Source organism: Coregonus lavaretus (genome assembly GCF_964263955.1).
Source record: "Coregonus lavaretus genome assembly, chromosome: 8".
Taxonomy (NCBI): Eukaryota; Metazoa; Chordata; class Actinopteri; order Salmoniformes; family Salmonidae; genus Coregonus; species Coregonus lavaretus.
Window position 1 is genome coordinate 13,890,003 of NC_139995.1, and position 26,302 is coordinate 13,916,304.

The 26,302-nt window shown below is 43.3% G+C and overlaps 1 protein-coding gene across 1 annotated transcript; it reads right to left on the reverse strand.

Annotated features, from left to right (window-relative positions):
- Positions 1-461: 461 nt before the first annotated feature.
- prxl2b (peroxiredoxin like 2B) lies at positions 462-20,476 on the reverse strand. Its single transcript, XM_084166878.1, has 7 exons — positions 20,308-20,476; positions 19,125-19,329; positions 18,571-18,622; positions 18,391-18,454; positions 18,153-18,228; positions 17,248-17,366; positions 462-1,251 (listed from the first exon to the last, which is right to left on the reverse strand). Exons 1-7 carry the CDS (start codon positions 20,365-20,367, stop codon positions 1,225-1,227), a joined length of 603 nt encoding a protein of 200 aa, XP_084023004.1. The 5' UTR covers positions 20,368-20,476; the 3' UTR covers positions 462-1,224.
- Positions 20,477-26,302: the final 5,826 nt, after the last annotated feature.

Here is a 26,302-nt window from a genome sequence, read left to right on the forward strand (position 1 = left end):
AATCCTACAATGTGATTTTCTGGATTTTTTTTCTAATTTTGTCTGTCATAGTTGACGTGTACCTATGATGATAAATTACAGGCCTCTCTCATCTTTTTAAGTGGGAGAACTTGCACAATTGGTGGCTGACTAAATACTTTTTCCCCCCACACACATATACACACACATTTCTCCCTAGATAAACCCAAGTCAATCTAATGGTGCTATTTCTTCCAGATGGTGTACAAATATTTGATTCATGAGAAGTTGATAGCTTGTTTGTGTGAGCTTCAGCTCTCCATGTAAAAAATTATATGCTTACTGTAAGGTCTTATAACCAACAGCTGGCAGCTCTGTCCAGATCAGATGACTGAACTCCATGTTTGTATTTCACGAGAGTGGAAAGTGTTCACAGATCTCTGCAAAACACTCAACAACACCAGGGTGCAGTCATTGTATTCTGAATCTTAATTACAATCCCGTAAGCCACAAAACAGCTAGTTTAATAGGACACAACATATACATACATACATACATACAGGGGCAGCAGGTAGCTTAGTGGTTAAGAGCGTTGTGCCAGTAACCGAAGGGTCGCTGGTTCTAATCCCCGAGCCGACTAGGTGAAAAATCTGTCGATGTGCCCTTGAGCAAGGCACTTAACCCTAATTGCTCCTGTAAGTCGCTCTAGATAAGAGCGTCTGCTAAATGACTAAAATGTAATACATACATACAAAAAGTATTTCAAACTCAGTTAAATGTAGAAAGTCACACAATTGAGCAATTACTATTCAATAAAATCTTCAATGTTCAAAATGTTATGCGAGGTATCTGATTTAAGGAAAAAATTTCAGGATTATTTATAGGAATCAGTACCAAGGCATGTGTTAAGTCAACATCAGCATGCATACAGTGAGTCTTTAAGTTAGCTGATCTGTGACGGAACTGGAGTGACTCACCAGTAAACAAGCAAATGTATACTATTTAATAACATTATCCACAGTCAAGCTGGAATTATCCACAGATTTACAAGCTGGAAAACATCTAGAAATCTACTATATCAGGAATCAAAACGGATTTGGTTGTACCCAGTTGGGGTATCCATTATAAAAACATTGACGCAGATTTAAATGGTCATAATCATCCTGCTTCACAGTCCAGATTTACCCCTCTTGATTGGTGGTCGGGGTGCAGCTCTCCTCCCCAAAGTGCACTTGAGATGTCACAAGTCCAGGGCGTGTTCAGGCTTCATCTGGTACAAACATCATCGTTGCACTGGAAGAGAGGCAGTGAGATACCTAGATTATACTACTATATGGATAAACATTGGTATTTTACATAGTGCTCTGATAAAAGGTCGACTGACTGAAAGCTCAGCCACAATTAAATACATTTGCATCTGACTGGAAGTGTGCAGAGACCTTTTCCTGTTTTTCTTCAGCTTTGCCTTTTGCCTCCAGCACCTTCACTAATCAGCTCTGGGTGTGCAGTAGATTCTGCATATTATCACATAGTGAAAGGCTGAAAAATGGGTACTCTTTCAAAGATATACTCATTCAAAGCCAACACAATAGTTCAAAAACATAACTCAGGGGGATGACGATAATTAAAATACATCAGGGGTAGGAAACCCTGTTCCTGGAGTGCCGCAGGTACTGCAGGATTTTGTTCCAACTAGGCACCACACCTGACCAACTGAGCTAATTGATCAGTTCAGTGATTGCCTAAATTCTACACACCTGGTCTTCCTGATCGATTAAATCAAAAACATGAAGTGCCTACGGCTCTCCAAGACCGGGGTTGCCTACCCCTGCTGTACATGTACTCAGACAGGTAAGTAAACTGTGAGTGACATAATGAGTAAGCACACTGCTCCAAGATTACAGTAGTAGGATTTTCTGCCACAGGGTTTTCTCTGATATTCTGCTTGCTACAGTAGCTGTTGTTGTAGTAGGACATTTATAACTCTCACATTCATCAGCATGTGAAAGCCTGTGCTCTAGAACATCCCTTCAGTTCTAAATACAGTCCAGAGGAAATTGTCATTATTGCAGCCCACACAGCAGTCAATGTGCCTGTAGGTGCAAATCCAGGGAAAGATGCGTCACGTTTTTCCATAGCTAGTATGTAGTACTGCTATATACCATATGTTTTGGACTTCGGCATAGCTACTATGTTTTGTTTTACAGACAGTATTTTCATTTCCTATTTCTTTGTGCCTTTTGAGTTTTATGTGGGCTGCATTGATGAGGACGTACTGGTCCTTGGGCTTGATTCATTTTATGCTGTAGAATAAGGTTCTGTAGTTTGATTTATTTCTGAATGCCACTCTCAGAGATGTGGTAACTCAGGAATGGAGAGCTTATAGCCCATTCTGGAGAAGGGATGAAATTTAATCCATTTTGCTGTCAAATGAAATGCTACAATGGCTGGATTTACAGCCAACTAGGGCAGCTAAGTGTTGGCTCAAACATTTATTTTAATGAGTCATTGAGAACAGGACTTGGCCTTCAGCCACAGGAACTGTCTCCTGCCACAGACGTACAACTGACGGTAGGTCTCCTAAAAGGTTAAATGACATTAACTTAATTAAATCTTCCAATAAGAGAAACACATTGCTTCTTTGCCATGCAGCACACCTCACAGAAGCTGGCCTATAATGTAGAATTTAGGGACCACCTCACAATGCCCTGTGCACCAAGCCCTGTCCAGGGGAACCCTCCTGGCTTCCTGAGGGAGAGGGTGGAACAATGTCCCTGGGGCCCATGGCCAGGGGCACAGAGCCGGAGCTGCAAGGGCCTGAAGTGATACCCCTGGGAGAACTGGAGCATTTCCAGCTCTGATTCAGACACAGATGGGAGCCTGTGAGTGACACTGTGTTTACTGCCAGACAGGCCAGCGGACCTATGTGGGCATATGAACCCACCCACCCTGGGTGAGGCGGGGTCATTTCTCGGCATTGTCAGGTGAAGTGATTATCAAATAGCCACATGCCTTTTTAACTCATGTTGTCATGTTTAGCTCATGATAGCCATCTTATCATGGTTATCTATGAAATGCATTGCATTCCAGTGTTACAGACCGCGGCACTGCAGTGTAGATGTTGGAGCCTAAAGGCTTATTTCACCCACCTCTTCACCCTTATAAGAAAACATAAAGGTTGCTGTGTTCCCGAGCTGCTGAGAGGACATCTGCTTGTCCTTAGCAGTCACGGTGAAACACCCATGCTGCGCTGGCTCTAAGCCTGGCACTGTGAAGTGTTAGCAGCACATCGGCCTGCCATGGCGTAGCCTGTGGTTGTGTCCCACATACTGTGCCTCTTAGGCCTGCAGACATCACTAACAATCACCGGGTCACCAGCCACTCAGTCGCCTGGAAGTATGACTCTTAATTTCTCGAGGCATGTGCTTCCAAAAACACTATTGTGTTGTTGAACGACAAACGATGGGTGGACATGTAAACGTGACTATTAGGGATGTAACGATTCACCGATATGCATCGGTCCCTGATTCAAAATGTTGAAGATACGACTGCATCGGTCCACAGACCCCAAACTGATCCAAATGTAGCATGCGTCGGTCAGAAAATCGATTTAAACATTACGAATTGCCGATTCACTTAAATGTTTTGCTCATATTACTTTCTACCTCCCGAAAATACCTCATCTTTTGTGACAACTGATGCGTCTTCTCCTTCAGTGTCGAACTAAGCATATAACTGTGTTGAAAAATGTATGCACTCACTTAACTGTAAGTCGCTCTGGATAAGAGTGTCTGCTAAAATGACTAAAATGTAAAATGTTGACATTCAAAGATCTACAAGTCATTTTGCATGCCGAACAACCCCAGGGAATATCAGTAGCCTAGTCAAACTGTGCACTGTGCCCATTCGCACACTGACCACTGAGGTATAATAAGAACTGGAGACTTCGTCCAAGAAGTCTGACTGTTGTTTCCAATGTAATCTACTCACGTTCACATACGCCAGGGGGTCCCATCTAGCTGCAGGTGGTTTTGAGTAAAACCAAATCGAAACTGTGTAGAAATGATAACGGACATATATTCATACAGTTTGACTGTCCAGCTCGCTAATAATCACAGACAATCAGGGAGCATCGAAAATTTGATGGATGGAGGACAATTTTTTGCAAATTTTGACAGCAAGGAAATATAAGACATTTTCATTGCGGCCCTCCGGACCTCGTTGAAGACCGAATGCGGCCCCTTGGGCAAAATGAGTTTACACCCCTGGCATACCGTGTTGCATCCAGTTTATAGGGACCAACATCGCATGCGCACTAGTACTCAGTGGGCACAGGGAGCAGCGACTACGTCATCCAAAAACATGGCAGACATTGGATGAATATAAAATGTTAATATCTTCGGCTGTGAGTGATTTAAAAAAAGAACGGCCTTAGTGACAATTATTTGATTAACTCAATGGATGTTTTGTGCACAAAGGTTATTAGGAATTTTCAAATCTGACTTCTCTATGTGGCTGTCTATGGAAATTGTATTTCTGGGCCGGGGGTCAGTTAAACTGTAGTACCGAAGCAAAACTGTAGGAGCAGTAGAAACCGTGCTTCTAGACCGGAACCCTGGCCCCTTGGCGCTGACCAATGCAAGGTAGGCAGCCTGTTCCTGATCTTGCACATCTGTGCTGCACCTTCAGCATTTAAATGCTAAAATGGGATACGAGATATTAGACTTTATTAGTTCAGTAACAACCTATGTAATTTGCTAAGTTCATGTTATCTATGAGCTGTTAAACATTTTATAAAAGTAAGCTACTGGAGACACAACTCATCTGGCTATAGCCTACCTGCTCAACGGGCTTACAATAGATTTTATTTTGATTGTTCAGGTTCACCATCAGCAATAGTTTTGGTAGTTTTGCTTTAAACAATCAGTGCACCAAGTCTGGGACCAAAAGGCTCCTAAACAGATTCTACCCCCAAGCCATAAGACTGCTGAACAGTTAATCAAATGGATACCAGTGGAGGCTCCTCAGAGGAGGAAGGGGAGGACCATCCTCCTCAGTGATATTCATAAAATAGTGAAACATTTAAAAAGTTATACTAAATATATTCACGTCACCAAACAATTGATTAAAACACAAGGAAGGTCTACAGTAGCCTAGGGAAGGGTATCACCATGGTGTAGCCGGAGGACAGCTACCTTCGGTCCTCCTCTGGGTACATTGACTTCGATACAAAACCTAGGAGGCTCATGGCTCTCACCCCCTTCCATAGACTTACACTGTAACTATGACAACTTCCTGAGGACGTCCTATCAGAACTCTTGCAGCATGAACTGACATGTTGTCCACCCAATCAAAGGATCAGAGAATGAATCTAGTACTGAAAGCATAAGCTATAGCTAGCTAGCAATGCAGTCCATACAATGTGGTGAGATAGCTATATTTGGTTGTAACTTTCACTTAGCTAGTGAATGCAGCAAGCTACTATAGTTTAGCCTACTCAAACACCCGGCTCAAACAGAGAGGGATGCTACAGTATGTTAGCTAGCTGGCTAAGGCTATCCAACACTGGAACTCGTCCAAGTCAAGGTAAGCTTTTGGTTTTATTCATTTATTGCCACCGGGGCCCGCCGGTGTAACTGCTAAACTGCTCTCTGACTGTACACTGTACTGCATGATTGTAGCGGGTTTACTAAGGCGGTAGTTCTAGTAGCTATGTTGACTATGACGTGACAACGATGTAGGCTGTGTGTAGTGGTTAGCGGTCATGATATGAAGGTTTGGCTTGGAAAGATTTTTTCGCCTGGTCCACAAGTGAAGGGAAAAGCTGAGAGGAGGAGAGCGCATAGATCGTTGAGAGAACTAATTATATATACACAACAAGCAAAGTGATCATGCTGTTTTTATGTGGTTGCTATGAAAGTGAACTGTGTTTGCGTGTGATCCGTGGTGTATTTATTACGCCGATTGTTGAAAATAGTTTCTTAAACGGAAGCAAACTGGATGAAACGGGGATAAACATACCTTTGTCCAATAGAAACTCTCATTTGCAACTGTTGGACTAATGATTACACACTAGATCAGCTAGATGCAGGCAAGAGTGTGCAAGGTGGTATTAAAATGTGTCACTGTCACCTTGATTACTCAAAATTCTCTCGACCTGTGCACCTACGTTGTAAACTTTCATTCATAGGCTAGGTTGTAGAAACCTCATGATGGGTACAAGGAACATTTTAGTATCATGTAGTGGCATAAACCTATCAATGTTACATTGAGCTGGGTGAATGGAATATGAATGACAGTCATCCAATATGCTGTAATAGCAATAAGGCCATGCTCATAAAAAAATGTTATCATCCTCCCTCATCTTAAACGGCACCAACGTTTTGGCTACAATGACTATTTGCATTGATTCCCTTTTATTTGCACTGACTCTCTTGCACCGGCTCTATGCACACTCACTGGACTCTACCCACACACACTACACAGACACTCCAACACACATACTACATACGGTCACACACACACACACACACACACACACACACATGCACATTGACACCACACATACACCCACTTTCACATACGCTGCTGCTACTCAACTCTGTTTATCTATCCTGATTGCCTAGTCACTTTTATCCCTACCTACATGTATATATTACCTCGTACCACTGCACATTGACTCGGTACCGGTACTCCTTGTATATAGTCTCGTTACTGTTATTTTATTGTATTACTGCTTCCTTTTTTGCTAATTTTTCTTACTTTTTAACTCTGCATTGTTGGGAAAGGGTTTGTAAGTAAGCATTTCACGGTAAAGTCTACACCTGTTGTATTCGGCGCATGTGACAAATTGAATCATCTCAACAGCGCCGGAAGAAGATGGCTGCCGTTTTACAGCCCTCTAACCAATTGTACTATTATGTGTGTTTTTCCGCGTTATTTGTAATTTATTTTGTACATAATGTTTCTGCCATCGTCTCTTATAACCAAAGAGAGCTTCTGGATATCAGGACAGCGATTACTCACCTCGCGTTGGACGAACACTTTTTCTTCAACGAGGCGTTCGCGAAGGATATTCTACAGACTCCCGACAAGGCCCAGATCCCCGTCATTCGCGTGAGGAAGAGACGGAGATATCGTGGACGCAGATCCGGGTGCATTGTAAGGATCCGACGGCGAACGAGTAAACTGCCTCTCCCATCAATCCTATTAGCCAACGTTCAAGCTTTGGAGAATAAAATGGACGATTTAAGATTACGGTTATCCTACCAACGGGACATTAAAAACTGTAATATCTTATGTTTCACGGAGTCGTGGCTGAACGACAACAATGACAACATTCAGCTAGCAGGCTATACGCTACATCGGCAGGACAGAACGGCAGACTCGGGTAAGACGAGGGGTGGCGGTCTCTGTATATTTGTAAACAACAGCTGGTGCACAAAATCAAATACTAAGGAAGTCTCAAGGTTTTGCTCGCCTGAGGTAGAGTATCTTATGATAAGCTGTAGACCACACTATTTACCAAGAGAGTTTTCATCTATATTTTTCATAGCTGTCTATTTACCACCACAAACCAATGCTGGCATTAAGATTGCACTGAATGAGTTGTACAAGGCCATTAATCAACAGGAAAACGCTCATCCAGATGCAGCGCTCCTAGTAGCAGGGGACTTTAATGCAGGGAAACTTAAATCCGTTCTACCTCATTTCTACCAGCATGTTAAATGTGCAACCAGAGGGGAAAAAACTCTAGACCACCTTTACTCCACACACAGAGACGCATACAAAGCTCTCCCTCGCCCTCCATTTGGCAAATCTGACCATAACTCTATCCTCCTGATTCCTGCTTATAAGCAAAAACTGAAGCAGGAAGCACCAGTGATTCGGCTAATAAAAAAGTGGTCAGATGACGCAGATGCTAAGCTACAGGACTGTTTTGCTAGCACAGACTGGAACATGTTCCGGGATTCTTCAGACAGCATTGAGGAGTACACCACATCAGTCACTGGCTTCATCAATAAGTGCATCGATGATGTCGTCCCCACAGTGACCGTACGTACATACCCCAACCAGAAGCCATGGATTACAGGAAACATCCGCACTGAGCTAAAGGGTAGAGCTGCCGCTTTCAAGGAACGGGACTCTAACCCGGACGCTTATAAGAAATCCCGCTATGACCTCCGACGAACCATCAAACAGGCAAAGAGTCAATACAGGTCTAAGATTGAATCATACTACACTGGCTCTGACGCTCGTCGGATGTGGCAGGGCTTGAAAACTATTACAGACTACAAAGGGAAGCACAGCCGCGAGCTGCCCAGTGACACAAGCCTACCAGACGAGCTAAACCACTTCTATGCTCGCTTTGAGGCAAGCAACACTGAAGCATGCATGAGAGCACCAGCTGTTCCGGACGACTATGTGATCACGCTCTCCGTAGCCGATGTGAGTAAGACTTTTAAGCAGGTCAACATTCACAAGGCCGCAGGGCCAGACGGATTACCAGGACGTGTACTCCGAGCATGTGCTGACCAACTGGCAAGTGTCTTCACTGACATTTTCAACATGTCCCTGACTGAGTCTGTAATACCAACATGTTTCAAGCAGACCACCATAGTCCCCGTGCCCAAGAACTCTAAGATAACCTGCCTAAATGACTACCGACCCGTAGCACTGACGTCTGTAGCCATGAAGTGCTTTGAAAGACTGGTCATGGCTCACATCAACAGCATAATCCCAGAAACCCTAGACCCACTCCAATTTGCATACCGCCCCAACAGATCCACAGATGATGCAATCTCTATCGCACTCCACACTGCCCTTTCCCACCTGGACAAGAGGAACACCTACGTGAGAATGCTATTCATTGACTACAGCTCAGCATTCAACACCATAGTGCCCTCAAAGCTCATCACTAAGCTAAGGATCCTGGGACTAAACACCTCCCTCTGCAACTGGATCCTGGACTTCCTGACGGGCCGCCCCCAGGTGGTAAGGGTAGGTAACAACACATCTGCCACACTGATCCTCAACACGGGGGCCCCTCAGGGGTGCGTGCTCAGTCCCCTCCTGTACTCTCTGTTCACCCATGACTGCATGGCCAGGCACGACTCCAACACCATCATTAAGTTTGCCGACGACACAACAGTGGTAGGCCTGATCACCGACAACGATGAGACAGCCTATAGGGAGGAGGTCAGAGATCTGGCCGTGTGGTGCCAGGACAACAACCTCTCCCTCAACGTGACCAAGACAAAGGAGATGATTGTGGACTACAGGAAAAAAGAGGACTGAGCACGCCCCCATTCTCATCGACGGGGCTGTAGTGGAACAGGTTGAGAGCTTCAAGTTCCTTGGTGTCCACATCACCAACGAACTATCATGGTCCAAACACACCAAGACAGTCGTGAAGAGGGCACGACAAAGCCTATTCCCCCTCAGGAGACTAAAAAGATTTGGCATGGGTCCTCAGATCCTCAAAAAATTCTACAGCTGCACCATCGAGAGCATCCTGACTGGTTGCATCACCGCCTGGTATGGCAACTGCTTGGCCTCTGACCGCAAGGCACTACAGAGGGTAGTGCGTACGGCCCAGTACATCACTGGGGCAAAGCTCCCTTCCATCCAGGACCTCTATACCAGGCGGTGTCAGAGGAAGGCCCTCAAAATTGTCAAAGACTCCAGTCACCCTAGTCATAGACTGTTCTCTCTGCTACCGCACGGCAAGCGGTACCGGAGTGCCAAGTCTAGGTCCAAAAGACTTCTCAACAGCTTCTACCCCCAAGCCATAAGACTCCTGAACAGCTAATCATGGCTACCCGGACTATTTGCACTGCCCCCCCACCCCATCCTTTTTACGCTGCTGCTACTCTGTTAAGTATTTATGCATAGTCACTTTAACTCTACCCACATGTACATATTACCTCAACTACCTCAACTAGCCGGTGCCCCCGCACATTGACTATGCAACGGTACCCCCCTGTATATATAGCCTCCCTACTGTCACTTTATTCTATTGTATATATAGCCTCCCTACTGTCACTTTATTTTTACTTCTGCTCTTTTTTTCTCAACACTTTTTTGTTGTTGTTTTATTCTTACTTTTTTGTTTAAAATAAATGCACTGTTGGTTAAGGGCTGTAAGTAAGCATTTCACTGTAATGTCTGCACCTGTTGTATTCGGCGCATGTGACCAATACAATTTGATTTGATTTGATTTGAATTTGATTTGTATATGGTAATTTTTAGATATATAGGGTAAAGTTGATAATTTCATAACGAGGAATAACTTTTGCGAGGCACACTGCATGGCCAAAGCGGAGGAGAAAGAAGATCACTTAAAAATTCCTAAACGGTCAAAACCATTTTCAGATGGGGGTTAAATCCAAAGTTGTGCTATATATTCATTGGCTATGTCATAGCTCATTTGTAAATTATTAATATTGATACATTACTAGCTCAAACACTTAATCTGCAAAAATTACAAGTTAATTAGTGGGTGATGGCAATTAACCACAAATAGGCTACTTTGCTGCCCCCCTGTGTAGGGGAGACTGGGGATGGTTGTAACACTTGCAATTACTCCAATCAGGAGCGAGGTAGAATCATGCGATTCACTGTGCACATGCTCAGTTTAGTCCTGAACCATCACGTGATAAACTCTGCAGATTCTATTGACAGAAATCTGATTTAGAGGTAAGAAAGTAATTATTTTGACCAAATGTGTTTTTGTGATGGCATCAACTTATTTGTAGTTCCATTCACCAAACTTACAGTGAGGGAAAAAAGTATTTGATCCCCTGCTGATTTTGTACGTTTGCCCACTGACAAAGACATGATCAGTCTATAATTTTAATGGTAGGTTTATTTGAACAGTGAGAGACAGAATAACAACAAAAAATTCCAGAAAAACGCATGTCAAAAATTCTCCACCATGGCCAAGACCAAAGAGCTCTCCAAGGATGTCAGGGACAAGATTGTAGACCTACACAAGGCTGGAATGGGCTACAAGACCATCGCCAAGCAGCTTGGTGAGAAGGTGACAACAGTTGGTGCGATTATTCGCAAATGGAAGAAACACAAAATAACTGTCAATCTCCCTCGGCCTGGGGCTCCATGCAAGATCTCACCTCGTGGAGTTGCAATGATTATGAGAACGGTGAGGAATTAGCCCAGAACTACACGGGAGGATCTTGTCAATGATCTCAAGGCAGCTGGGACCATAGTCACCAAGAAAACAATTGGTATCACACTACGCCGTGAAGGACTGAAATCCTGCAGCGCCCGCAAGGTCCCCCTGCTCAAGAAAGCACATATACATGCCCGTCTGAAGTTTGCCAATGAACATCTGAATGATTCAGAGGAGAACTGGGTGAAAGTGTTGTGGTCAGATGAGACCAAAATGGAGCTCTTTGGCATCAACTCAACTCGCCATGTTTGGAGGAGGAGGAATGCTGCCTATGACCCCAAGAACACCATCCCCACCAGCAAACATGGAGGTGGAAACATTATGCTTTGGGGATGTTTTTCTGCTAAGGGGACAGGACAACTTCACTGCATCAAAGGGACGATGGACGGGGCCATGTACCGTCAAATCTTGGGTGAGAACCTCCTTCCCTCAGCCAGGGCATTGAAAATGGGTCATGGATGGGTATTCCAGCATGCCAATGACCCAAAACACACGGCCAAGGCAACAAAGGAGTGGCTCAAGAAGAAGCACATTAAGGTTCTGGAGTGGCCTAGCCAGTCTCCAGACCTTAATCCCATAGAAAATCTGTGGAGGGAGCTGAAGGTTCGAGTTGCCAAACGTCAGCCTCGAAACCTTAATGACTTGGAGAACATCTGCAAAGAGGAGTTGGACAAAATCCCTCCTGAGATGTATGCAAACCTGGTGGCCAACTACAAGAAACGTCTGACCTCTGTGATTGCCAACAAGGGTTTTGCCACCAAGTACTAAGTCATGTTTTGCAGAGGGGTCAAATACTTATTTCCCTCATTAAAATGCAAATCAATTTATAACATTTTTGACATGCGTTTTTCTGGATTTTTTTGTTGTTATTCTGTCTCTCACTGTTCAAATAAACCTACCATTAAAATTATAGACTGATCATTTCTTTGTCAGTGGACAAAAGTACAAAATCAGCAGGGGATCAAATACTTTTTTCCCTCACTGTATATCAGGTTTATAACCAGTCTGTGTAGAGATATTTGATGCAAATTAGCAATGCTAAAGTTTGAACATTTAGCTCAAATGGAAGCTAGGTATTGGCTGCAAGGGTCAGGGTTAGTTGTAACAACCTGTGAGAAAATGTTACAACTAACCCTGAGTAAAACGGAATGTTTTTGGTACATCTTTTCTTTTACTTTCAGCATGCCGAGACCATGGAAAGAAAGACAGACAGGGGAGTACCTCTCCACACTTTGAAAGGGCATCAAATGATGTAGCAGAGCAGGGGAAGTCAATCAGATCAGTTGCAAAGTTGTATGGCATATGTTATGTGACGCTGTACAGATTCTGCAAAGAGAGAAAGAAGCTACTGGAGAAGGGGTTGAGAGAGCTTCCTCATGTAGGCTACTGTAGTGGAAACAGGGTCTTTGTGTATGAGCAGGAGCAGAAGTTGTCAGTGTATCTCTTGAGGGCAGCTGATTTATGACCACTGTGCCCACTGCTATCCAGGCCACCTCTCCAGCTGCCTCCCAGGCCACCTCTCCAGCCACTTCACAGGGCACCTCCCCACATGGTTCAGGCTGTGGCTGGGAAACACCTGATTACTGTTCTGATTTCAACCCAGTTGATGTACGCCCCTTCCCAAAAGCAGGTCCCAGGAAAATTACAACAAGGGGTAGGAAGAGGAGAAAAACTGAGATTGACGGATACACCCGTCAAGCAGGCACTGGAAGAAGAGCATCAAAGGTCAAGTCACATTTTTTTTTTTTTGCCCTGCCTAAAAAAAACAGATGGAAAGAAGCAAGCCAAGACAAACCACACTGAACAACAACAAAACACTGTCCTGCCTAAGAAAAAAGCAAAAACAAAGCACATTGAACCAGAAGATTCAGATTCCTCCAATGAGGAAAACTTCTGCATTGTGTGCATGGAGCACTTTAACAATTCCAAGTCCAAGGAGGTCTGGGTGGTGCTGGGAATGCAAATTATGGGCCCACCAAGCCTGTACCCCAGGACAGCCTAGTTGTTGTTTGGTTGAGAAAGACCATTTAGTGTAGGGTAAAATAATAAACATTTTATTATTTATATTTATTATTATTTCTGCCAAACAAAATGTTAAAGCATGGCAATGTTGCTCTCATGGTCTCTACAAAGGCGTTCAATAATTAGTTGCATGTCATGATTTATGCCCTCTCATTATGTTCCAATTCACCCCAAGCACTGTTACAACTAACCCAGACCATGGGGTAAATTGTAACACTTCACTACTTGTATTTAAGACAACACCATGCATTTGCAGTTTGTTTTACATATATAATAACCACACCAATTTGTAAAGGACAGATGTAGGTTGTTTGTATCAAGTTTTGAATACATTACCATAAACGATCTCTGAGAAACTGACGAAAAGGTGAAAAGTGTTACACCTATCCCCAGTCTTCCCTACAGTATATTTGTTATGTATCCTATTTATCACACACATACAGCATACAGATATAGAGCCTTTGGGCGGAAAATCTGACAGACAGCCCGAGAGCTGCTGCTACAGCATCTCAAACAGCAAATGTATATGCAACGGAAGGCAGGCTTCGTCAGCACATCACACACCACTTTGCAATGAGCTGGAGGCAGTATGAATTTGGAAACATATACTTAATTGATTGAAACCTGAACGTTTTACTACATATTTTGAGGCACCTTGCGTAGCCTAGCCAAATTCTGAGCATATCCGTGAGGCAATTATTTTATATCAACTTTCTTTCATTGTTCATTAGCCAAAGGCACAATCCTAGTCATATTATCAACCCATGCTAGTTGTTACATATCGTTGCATCCTCGAATTGCATGTTCTGCTAATATGAATTACCATAATCTAAATGTGATTTCTGTCATTCTGAGCACGTGGGTGGATGTCCTAATCAGGTTACGCAACCAATGCATATGGGGCCGGTACATTTCTCAAATGTCCGATAAATTAAAATGCTGCTGGTCAAATGTCCGGTGCCACATTTTCCTGACGGAAACCCTGACACACACACACTTCAGCTCAGACAGGCCCAGCTCAGACAGGCCCAGCTCAGACAGGCCCAGCTCAGACAGGCCCAGCTCAGACAGATACAGCTCAGACAGGCCCAGCTCAGACAGGCCCAGCTCAGACAGATCCAGCTCAGACAGGCCCAGCTCAGACAGATCCAGCTCAGACAGATCCAGCTCAGACAGGCCCAGCTCAGACAGGCCCAGCTCAGACAGGCCCAGCTCAGACCGGCCCAGCTCAGACAGGCCCAGCTCAGACCGGCCCAGCTCAGACAGGCCCAGCTCAGAGAGATCCAGCTCAGACAGATCCAGCTCAGACAGGCCCAGCTCAGACAGGCCCAGCTCATGAGCTCCATCAGCAGAAGATTTTAGTTTAGAATGTAAAATGAATGTGTTGATGAAACAAATGTTAGTGCATCGAATCGTATCAAACCGGATCACATCGATTCATTCTCTAATCAAACCTAATAGCACCGAATTGTTTCAAACTAAAATTTATCGTTCCTGTATCATTTCGGAGCCCATGTATCTAGATACGTATCAAATCATCTTGAAAGGGAAATATGCACACTCCTAGTGACTATTCAAAGGGCTGTATGCAAATTGAAAGTAAATGACATGAACTAATAGTGAAACATGTATGCGCTCACTAACTGTAAGTCGCTCTGGATAAGAGCGTCTGCTAAATGACTTAAATGTCAAATGTAAATGTAAACAGGAAGAGGCTGCTGTTTGTATAACCTCAAGGTGGCCAGACCGGGCACTCATCAGTAAACAGACAACTTTATAGCTCCAATTTGTTTATCTGAATGGTGGTTTAAGATAAGACATTATTTAGACAGATTCTAACACATTAACTATTAAATCACCAAGAATATTTTCTACAGGTTAAAAATGTAAACGCTGCCAGGCTGACCTCTCCCTACAACAAATGATCAACAGCTCAACCTACAGTGAGGGAAAAAAGTATTTGATCCCCTGCTGATTTTGTACGTTTGCCCACTGACAAAGACATGATCAGTCTATCATTTTAATGGTAGGTTTATTTGAACAGTGAGACAGAATAACAACAAAAAAATCCAGAAAAACATGTCAAAAATGTTATAAATTGATTTGCATTTTAAATGAGAGAAGTATGTATTTGACCCCTCTGCAAAACATGACTTAGTACTTGGTGGCAAAACCCTTGTTGGCAATCACAGAGGTCAGACGTTTCTTGTAGTTGGCCACCAGGTTTGCACACATCTCAGGAGGGATTTTGTCCCACTCCTCTTTGCAGATCTTCTCCAAGTCATTAAGGTTTCAAGGCTGACGTTTGGCAACTCTAACCTTCAGCTCCCTCCACAGATGTTCTATGGGATTAAGGTCTGGAGACTGGCTAGGCCACTCCAGGACCTTAATGTGCTTCTTCTTGTGCCACTCCATGTTGCCTTGGCCGTGTGTTTTGGGTCATTGTCATGCTGGAATACCCATCCACGACCCATTTTCAATGCCCTGGCTGAGGGAAGGAGGTTCTCACCCAAGATTTGACGGTACATGGCCCCGTCCATTGTCCCTTTGATGCGGTGAAGTTGTCCTGCCCCCTTAGCAGAAAACCACCCCCAAAGCATAATGTTTCCACCTCCATGTTTGACGGTGGGGATGGTGTTCTTGGGGTCATAGGCAGCATTCCTCCTCCTCCAAACACGGCGAGTTGAGTTGATGCCAAAGACCTCGATTTTGGTCTCATCTGACCACAACCCTTTCACACAGTTCTCCTCTGAATCATTCAGATGTTCATTGGCAAACTTCAGACGGGCCTGTATATGTGCTTTCTTGAGCAGGGGGACCTTGCGGGCGCTGCAGGATTTCAGTCCTTCACGGCATAGTGTGTTACCAATTGTTTTCTTGGTGACTATGGTCCCAGCTGCCTTGAGATCACTGACAAGATCCTCCCGTGTAGTTCTGGGCTGATTCCTCACCGTTCTCATGATCATTGCAACTCCACGAGGTGAGATCTTGCATGGAGCCCCAGGCCGAGGGAGATTGACAGTTATTTTGTGTTTCTTCCATTTGCGAATAATCGCACCAACTGTTGTCACTTTCTCACCAAGCTGCTTGGCGATGGTCTTGTAGCCCATTCCAGCCTTGTGTAGGTCTACAATCTTGTCCCTGACATCCTTGGAGAGCTCTTTGGTCTTGGCCATGGTGGAGAGTTTGGAATCTGATTGATTGATTGCTTCTGTGGACAGGTGTCTTTTATACAGGTAACAAGCTGAGATTAGGAGCACTCCCTTTAAGAGTGTGTTCCTAATCTCAGCTCGTTACCTGTATAAAAAACACCTGGGAGCCAGAAATCTTTCTGATTGAGAGGGGGTCAAATACTTATTTCCCTCATTAAAATGCAAATCAATTTATAACATTTTTGACATGCATTTTTCTGGATTTCACTGTTCAAATAAACCTACCATTAAAATTATAGACTGATAATTTCTTTGTCAGTGGGCAAACGTACAAAATCAGCAGGGGATCAAATACTTTTTTCCCTCACTGTATTCACAGGAACATCCTCTGGAGATGACACAGCAGCTATGGTATTCTTGGTCTATCTGTTCTCTTCCTGATTCCACAGGAGCACTATGAGCCATCATCGGGTTCTCATGGGAGCCATTTCAAAACCTCATACTGTAGGGATATGCTGAAAGAACTATTACACCAGCCAGAAAGACCATTGTCAAGGCTCAAAGAGGTTTGGAGAAGTAAGAGTCATAATACAGGCTGCCTATCTAAAATTGAAGAAGAGATCTGGATCATGGAGTGCAGGCAGAACATGTGTGGCATTGTCAATAAGGAGTATTCTCTGATACATGTGTGGCTATGTCTGCACACAGCATCAGTGGAAAATCACCATAAGGAACTTGTCTGCAGCTTGGAAAAACTCAGCTCTTTATCTCAGAGTGAGGATCAGATCAAAAAGTTCCACTCTGTGCCCTTTCACACCAGCAGTAATCACTAAATCATGATAATATAAATATAAATTATTCCAGAACATTGTCTCTCTCAAGCATGTTCTTGCCTTACCCGTCATTGGTAGGGTGCCAACTTACCTGTGGTCTCTCCCCTGCCTGTACATTGGCTGAGATGTCGAGAGCCTTGGAAATGTCCTCCAATGGTACATAGTCTCCGGGTGAATCCTGGACAAAGTGCAGCAGAACTTTTTCTCCACCTGTATAGTACACAAACACAGCATGGACAGGCCGAGATGCATGCCAACAACCTCAAATACCAGTCCAGTGTCAACTGACATGTTATCACACTGCCCTCTGGTGGAGAGTCTATAGTTTAGTCACAGCTAGAACAAGGAGCCAGATGTTTCAGCTGATGTATAAATCTGAAGCATGTGGTTGGAATTTCCACTCACCACCAAATATGGTGATGAGAGGAAGCCCAGTAGCCGGCAGTGGGAGAAGATGGAGCGAGACTGGTGCCTTGTTTAGAAGCGTGCAAGGGCGAATTTAGTCATTCCACACGCAGACTTCATAAGGTAGGCGTACCCTAATGGAAATATGCAAATACATGCTAGAACGAACCAATAGGATCTCGCTAGCTCGTGCTTGGTTTTGCCCACCTCCTTGCTTGTTCTGCTTACTATGCTTCATTTGCTCCCATTGGAAACAACAGGCTGTAGTGTATCTTGGGTTAGTTATAAAAATCTTTGGTACAGTACACAAAAAGTGGCCAAAGCATTTCAGCTATTTATGAAAAAATCCCCTGAGGATCTTAACTCATGACACTTATTATCACACATTGCTTTCTTTAATGTATTTAGATAATATTTGAAAAACGTATCTTTCCAGCAATCAATTCTAATCACAACAGCTGTGAGATGTCTTTCCATTCAGGTCAACCCCTGACAGCTGTATGGTGTATTTCTGAGCTATATATGGTTCAGTCTGGCGATTATCTGGAATGTACTTCAACCTTTTCTCCCTGTGTCTTTGTTTGGACCTACCTTTGGCCACGATGAGCATGCCTCCACTCTGTAGGAGGTCCCCAGTGAAGTTCCCCTGGATCCCTTGAGCTTTGGCCTGGAGGACAGAGCGGAGGACGAACCATGTAAAACACCTTCCAATTCCACTCAGACAGACAGAAGAGGCCATATACATGCAGTATCAACTGAACATAACCCCCGTCCTGCGTCAACCATGATACAGCAATGTTATTGGACAAAGTGAAATCACAAACATTACCTTTGTCGTAACCTCTCGTATTTTCTTCCCCAGTGCTGCAGGAACCACACTAAGAGCCGTGTACCTGTTTACAAATGTAAGATTACAAATGTAAGTTCTATGCAAGAGCTATTTTTTTCTTCTTGGCACTCCAAGTAGTACATCTAGATAAGTAAATAGTACACAGACGACCTAACTTACCTTTTGAAGCCCAGATCCTTGTAGCACTGCTTTTTCTCGTCAATGTAAAGGTCTGCCACAGAAGACAACAGGATGATTATGATACGATCCACAAATTCTCAAAACTCTTACTATGGCAGAGTAGGGCATTTAAGGTTGGCTGTGAAATCCATCAGGAGGCAAGTTTATTGCTTTCTAAGTAAATGGCCATAACTATGTAACTATGGCTCCTTAGGACACTCCCTCTCTCACTGAGTGTTACAAAAGGAAGCTACATGTGTTGTGTAAGGGTGACAAAGCTTCTATTGATTCTAAATGACAAATATTGTCATTAAAAAGTAAATGGTATTCAAAGATAAATTTTTTATATACTATATTTGCTTGAATAAAATATTTTTCTTTAACCATTTTTTAAAAAGTCAATTGTGTTTGAATACATTTGTGGTTGCTTGAGAAGTCAAAAAGGTTGGGTTGTAGACATCATTGGTGTATTGCCCAATGTGATTTTAGACAACTGACTCTGTGCCCCCAATCTAGAATATTTTTTTTGCAAAACAGCCATGGATTTTTTTTACCTCCTTTGAAGAATCCCCCCTCCTTAAACTCCTTCAGGCCTGTCTCCTCAGGTCCGATGCCCACCAGGGCGATACCGTTGGCTGTCAGGTCTGGCTCAAGTTTACTGATCTCTGCTGCTGTCCAGCGGCACACCTGGCAGCCAAACCTACGCAGGAAGAACAGGACCACAGGCTTGTCGCGCCATAAAGACTGGAGCTCCACACTCTGCAACAAATGACAGAGAAAATTGACATGTTATGAAACATTTTTTATTTTACCTTTATTTAACTAGGCAAGTCAGTTAAGAACAAATTATTATTTACAATGACGGCCTACCCCGGCCAAACCCGGACGACGCTGGGCCAATTGTGCGCCGCCCTATGGGACTCCCAATCACTACCGTGCGCCACTCGGGAGCCCCCTGAGTGAGGGAGGGAGGTTACTGCCCTGAATAGTTATGTTAGTGAGGGAGGACGGTTACTTACCTGTAGCTCAGTTGGTAGAGCATGGCCTTTGCAACACCAAGGTTGTGGGTTCGTTTCCCATGGGGGGCCAGTATGAAAATGTCTGCACTCACTAACTGTAAGTCGCTCTGGATAAGAGCGTCTGCTAAATGACTAATGTAAAATGTAAATGTAGTTATGTTATCTCTCATAGGAGAATGTTTAAGTTGAATGAAGTACATTAGTGGCTTACAGACGATGACTGAGTGAACAGTCAATGTTATGAAACATTGAGGGAGTGAGGAGGGAGGCAGAATAGAAGTGATCAGGAGAGATGAAATGTTGAGGGAGGAGGTAGATGGGGAGTGGTTGAGATGGGGAAGATCAATGGTTGTGCTCCCTCTACTGAACTGTATTCCCTTACAAATGATCACTTTGACCCATACCTGGGGGATTCCATTTACAATTTGCTGCAATAATAAGATAGATTTCAGCAGGGGAGGCATTATACCAATCATCATTAAAGTGCTGCCTGTGGCTCGCAAAGTAAGTAGTTAGCTGGCTAGGAAAGCCAATCACAACCTTTCCAGACCTGGCACAACCTGATAATGAGAAAACAGATATCTGGCAGACCCGGTAAAAACCTGGGTCTGTATCTACTTAGTATGTATATTCCAAGACAGATAGCTAGCGCTAGCTAGGAGCCTAAACTAACCCACCATTATCTCACACACACATTGACGTTTCAACACATACGTACCTCTCCAGAAACACTCTTCAACAAGTTCGTTCCAACTGGATTTAGTTCAATCTTTGCCATTTCCACAGAATGTATTGAATTGACTAGAGACTCTAGGTACGTCAGTAAAAACGATTTTCTCAACAGACTATAGCAGACAAGACAGTTGCACAACGAGCCTACTACGCGAATGTACAACGACCACGCCTATTTTCATATTGATATCCAATCACAATCGAGAACAACACCCTGGGGTGACGAGGCTCAGCACGTGGGCAGGTTTGATAACATAAAGTATACATTTTTATGAGCAGATACAAAGTTGCCTATATTCCAATTTCCAGTATTGTTGAGTAAAGTCAATAGCTGGGATTATATCTAGCTATATATTCAAATATTATGTAATTTCACGCAGTTTGTCCATGCTTTTGAAGCACAAGACATATAGACACATTTTAATGTTTAACGTTTTATTAGTCCTATATGTACGGGACACTCATGGTATACACCAGCCTGGTCTCATAGACTAGAGGTAATATAGTACATTTAAATTCGGGACACTCAAATTAGTATGATATGTTATGTTTGGTATGGTTACATAAAACAGGTTACTTAAGGCAGAAAGTAGGGTGGGTGGGCGTATAATGTGAACGTCTTGCAACCCAAAGGTTGCGTGTTTGATTCTCATCACAGACAACTTTAGGTACTTGCTACTTTGCAACTTCTTAGCATGATAGCTAAGCTTAACCCTTTCACCTAACCGCTAGCCTAGCTAATGTTAGCCATCTAGCTAAGGTTAGCGTTAGCCACAACAAATTGGAATTTGTAACATATCATACATTTAGAAAATGTGTAACATATAGTACGAATTGCCATATTGTAGGAATTCCAATTCGTAGCATATCATACAAATTTTAATTGGTAATATATCATATGAAATGGATGATGGGCATCCATAAATTTATACATACCATATGAAATGTTACATATTAAATTAATTGGTTTATCACGAATTTACGTTTATTATGTTATGTCTACCCCTGAGTCCAGGTTGCATACAGGTGGAATGAAACGCTTACTTGCAGGTTCCTTCTCGATAATGCAACAAGAAATAATAAAATATAAGAATATGAGCATAAAGTAAATGGCCCAGTAGAATATAAATATTTTAGCATAAATATACAGGAAGGCACAATTTTTAGTCCAATATTTACACATATTCTACTTAAAAAAGAGAAGCATCAGGTATCATATTTATTTATTTGGAGTTGTTACGTGAATTATTTAACAAACTATTTTAGTGTCTCTGTGCGTCTCCCAAAAGGTTGTTTGTCTTTTGGGATTTAAGTAACGGCCAGAGTCCCGGTCTGCATAGTCAGAGATATTTATTCATTGAGAATTCTGCCATCACAATTTCAGAGTCCATCTTTTATACTCATACGTCATACAAAAAAATCTCTCCCCTCTGTAGGCGGGCTGTAGTTTTCCACTCTAAAACTGCTCTACTGACCATCAGTTCACACACACACACACACACACACACATATACACACATGCATACACACATACACACACACAGGAGGCCTCTTTATCTTAGTTTCTCAGTTGTTTCTCAGTTGTCTCAGTTGTCTTTGTTGTCTGGCCTAACTCTTACTCACATTGCTAAATAGTGGCTCAATGCCATAGCCTTTACTGGTCCTACACTCACACATTTCTAACACATTATACACAGTTTCAGGGTGTAATAATTAGTCATTAATAATTAATCTATCAGGAGTGGTACATGCATTCACAGTCTTGATTTATAGGATCCTTCCCAATATATGATTGATATGTCAAGTGATAAAATCCCAAGTTAATTTAGAAAGTTAATGGAAAAACTGCACTTGTCCTCATGTGAAAATGACAGTTTATTAAATATTCTACAGGTGCAATGTCATAAAAGAAATCAAACTATTTACAGTGTATAGCACATTTCTTACAACAAATTCATTTCAAGGTGTTCAAAGTCATGCATTGAAAGGCATGTGGCACTTAACATTCTTCCTCTTGGCAAGGTCTCTATAGGTGACCAGGGGATTCTCTCTACCACATGTGAATGCCTCCGTGGAGCTCATAAGTGTCGCCATGCAGCCTATTTTGGTGGTTCGCAATATCGGCCGTACGGATGTGGAATGCGAGTGGAGGAAGCCAGCTGCGCCCAACCAGGTACAGTCAGTGGAGGACCTACAGGGATGGATGTGCAGGAGTCAGGGCTTTGGGTCACGGGTCTGGGATGCTGGGTGCCTCACCGGATGGTCTGGTGGGCACCACAGCAGTGGTGGTCAAGTGTCCCCATGGTGCAAGGGACCTTACCATTGAAGAGGCAGTGAAGTAGAACGATTTCTATATCAAGGACGGAGGGTCTTATTGCCTCCGTGAAGACCATCCTTACTGGCACCAAGGTCAGCACCTGCTTCTTTGCTGTGTGGACAACCAAAGCCTCCACCATCACCAGCCAGCTTGACGGCCTCTGACAGACTCATATTGCTCCTCCTCCTGTCAGGACCTGTTTTCAGGGAAGCAAATGGTCCAAAACTATTCCACATAGTTTATACATACACACTAGGCTCACATAATAGGATATATTACATTCAAGTAATGTAGTTAACTTTACCATGGGCTTCAGTGGGAATAACTGATGTTCAAATTATTTATTACTTGCGGAAGGCCCCAGTCATCCCTGCCTGTAGCTGACATTGTTGAAAAACAAGTGAACAATTAAGAAAGATCATACACAATAGGCTCCTAGAATAGGTTATATTACATTGAGGATTTGCTCAAAGCAGCCAACTGAAGTAATGTAGTTAACATAAATTCAATCTGGTTTCCGAGCTGGTCATGGGTGCACCTCAGCCATGCTCAAGGTCCTAAACGATATTATAACCGCAATCGATAATAGACAGTACTGAGTAGAACAATCCTTCTACACCAGACTGACACATTACCTACATCCTTCATTCCTATACATTTCAAAGCAATAAAATGCCAACAAATATTTATGTAACACTTTTGAAACATACCAAAAACGTCTGTTGATCTTATCACTTGATTGAAGTATAACATTTGCAACTGGCTGTGGTGCATCCACCACCATATCTTCTTCAGACTGTGGCCTCTTGCCCCTTCAATGCTCTTCACCGCCTCCACATAGGAGATTTGCTGTACAGCCCTGATCCTTGACACCTCAACCTCTTTCACCCTAACAGGGCAGTCAGGGAATTCGGAAATATGATCCCCACCAGAGTTGTAACATTTTACATTCACAGACTCTTCAATAACATATTCCTTCCATCTGCAAACACTTGACACATGGCCAAACTTTTTACACTTCTTGCATTGCATCGGGTTTTGCACGAACGCTCTTACGGCGTATCTTATATATCCCAACTTCACATAGGGTGGTAAATAATCATCAAACATCAATAATACAGATAAACTTTTATCCTTTTTCATTTTTTTTATGGGTCAAGCGACGTGCATTAACTACTCCTGGAATTGATTATCAATGTCCAGAAATAAGACCTTTTACCGGTGTCAGGGAGAGGTTGAAAATGTCAGTGAAGACACTTGCCAGTTGGTCCGCGCATACTCTGAGTACACATCCTGGTAATCCTTCTGGCCTGCGGCCTTGTGAATGTTGACATGAGTCTGTAATACCTACATGTTTCAAGCAGACCACCATAGTCGCTGTGCCCAAGAAAGCAAAGGTAACCTTCCTAAATGACTACCGCCCCGTAGCACTCACGTCGGTAGCCACGAAGTGCTTTGAAAGGCTGGTCATGGTTCACATCAACACCATCATTCTGGAAACCCTAGACCCACTCCAATTCGTATACCGCCCCAACAGATCCACAGATGACGCAATCTCAATCGCACTCCACACTGCCCTTTCCCACCTGGACAAAAGGAACACCTATATGAGAATGCTGTTCATTGACTACAGCTCAGCGTTCAACACCATAGTGCCCACAAAGCTCATCACTAAGCTAAGGACCCTGGGACTAAACACCTCCCTCTTTAACTGGATCCTGGACTTCCTGACGGGCCGCCCCCAGGTGGTAAGGGTAGGCAACAACACATCTGTCACGCTGATTCTCAACACGGGGGCCCCTCAGGGGTGCGTGCTTAGTCCCCTCCTGTACTCCATGTTCACCCACGACTGCATGGCCAAGCACGACTCCAACACCATCATTAAGTTCGCTGATGACACAACAGTGGTAGGCCTGATCACAGACAACGATGAGACAGCCTATAGGGAGGAGGTCAGAGACCTGGCAGTGTGGTGCCAGGTCAACAACCTCTCCCGCAACGTGAGCAAGACAAAGGAGCTGATCGTAGACTACAGGAAAAGGAGGGCCGAACATGCCCCCATTCACATCGACGGGGCTGTAGTGAAGCGGGTCGAGAGTTTCAAGTTCCTTGGTGTCCACATCACCAAGAAACTATCATGGCCCAAACACACCAAGACAGTTGTGAATAGGGCACAACAACACCTTTCCCCCTCAGGAGAATTAAAAGATTTGTCATGGGTTCCCAGATCCTCAAAAAGTTATACAATCCTGACCGGTTGCATCGCTGCCTGGTATAGCAACTGCTCGGCCTCCGACTGTAAGGCGCTACAGAGGGTAGTGCGTACGTCCCAGTACGTCACTGGGGCCAAGCTTCCTGCCATCCAGGACCTACATACTAGCAGTGTCAGCGGACGGCCCAAAAAATAGTCAAAGACTCCCCCACCCACCTATGCATAGTCACTTTACCCCTACCTACATCTACAAATTACCTCGACTAACCTGTACCCCCGCACATTGACTTGGTACCGGTACCCTCTGTATATAGCCTCGTTATTGTTATTTTATTGTGTTACTTATTTAATTTTTTTTGACTTTATTTTCTTTAGTAAATATTTTCTTAATTCTATTTCTTGAATGGCATTGTTGGTTAAGGGATTGTAAGTAAGCATTTCATGGTAAGGTCTACACCTGTTGTATTCAGCACATGTGACAAATAACATTTGATTTGAGTTGGATGTCTGTGTGGGTGGGTGGTAGCGTGAGTTGAGTGCGTGTGTGTTAAGTTGTGGAGAATCAGAGCAGGTTGTCAGTCCAGTTCAAGTGTTCAGCAGTCTGATGGCTTGTAGATAGAAACGGTGTCTGAGGCTGTTGTTATCAGACCTCATGCTTCGATAGTTAACAAAGGTGTGGCAGGTGTTATGTTATGAAATGTTGGTGAGATCAAAGGTTAACAGGAGAAGACACAGTATTGTCATCAGCTTTCATGCTGCTCATTATGGTTTATGAAAATAAAACTACTAGGCAACTGTACTTCTACAAGAGAGCATTTCTATGAAACTTCATTGCGTATTGGGCTAATATTTAGGTAAAACTGTCTGGACAACACAAAAACCAAATGCAGATGTTTGTCTTGGTAGTCTAAGCCCAGGCTAATTTGTATGGTAAATTGTCTGACATTTCTATACTACTTTTAACTATTGGTCAGTGTTGTTGGCAATAGTTTTAAAGGTCCAATGCAGCCGTTTTTATCTCAATATCATATCATTTCTGGGTAACAATTAAGTACCTTACTGTGATTGTTTTAAATTGAAATGGTAAAAAAAAAGAAACAACAATAGCTTCTTAGCAAAGAGCAATTTCTCAAGCAATCATTTTGCTAGGACTGTCTGGGAGTGGTCTGAGTGGGGAGGGGAAAACTGTCAACTAGATGTTATTGTCAGAAAGGTTTGGAACTCTCGTTCTTATTGGTCTATTCACCAGGAAGGCCAAAGCTCCATCCCACCAAAACAGGCAGTCTTTTCAAGCAGCTCTTACACTAAAGGGGCATTAGCATCATCATAGTGTGGAAATATATATAAAACCCAGGAAAATCATGTTTTTGACTGCACTGGCCCTTTAAATGTGTATGTCGCAAACTTCATATGTATTGGTGCTGAGGCTGCAGGTCTACCAAGTACCAAGCG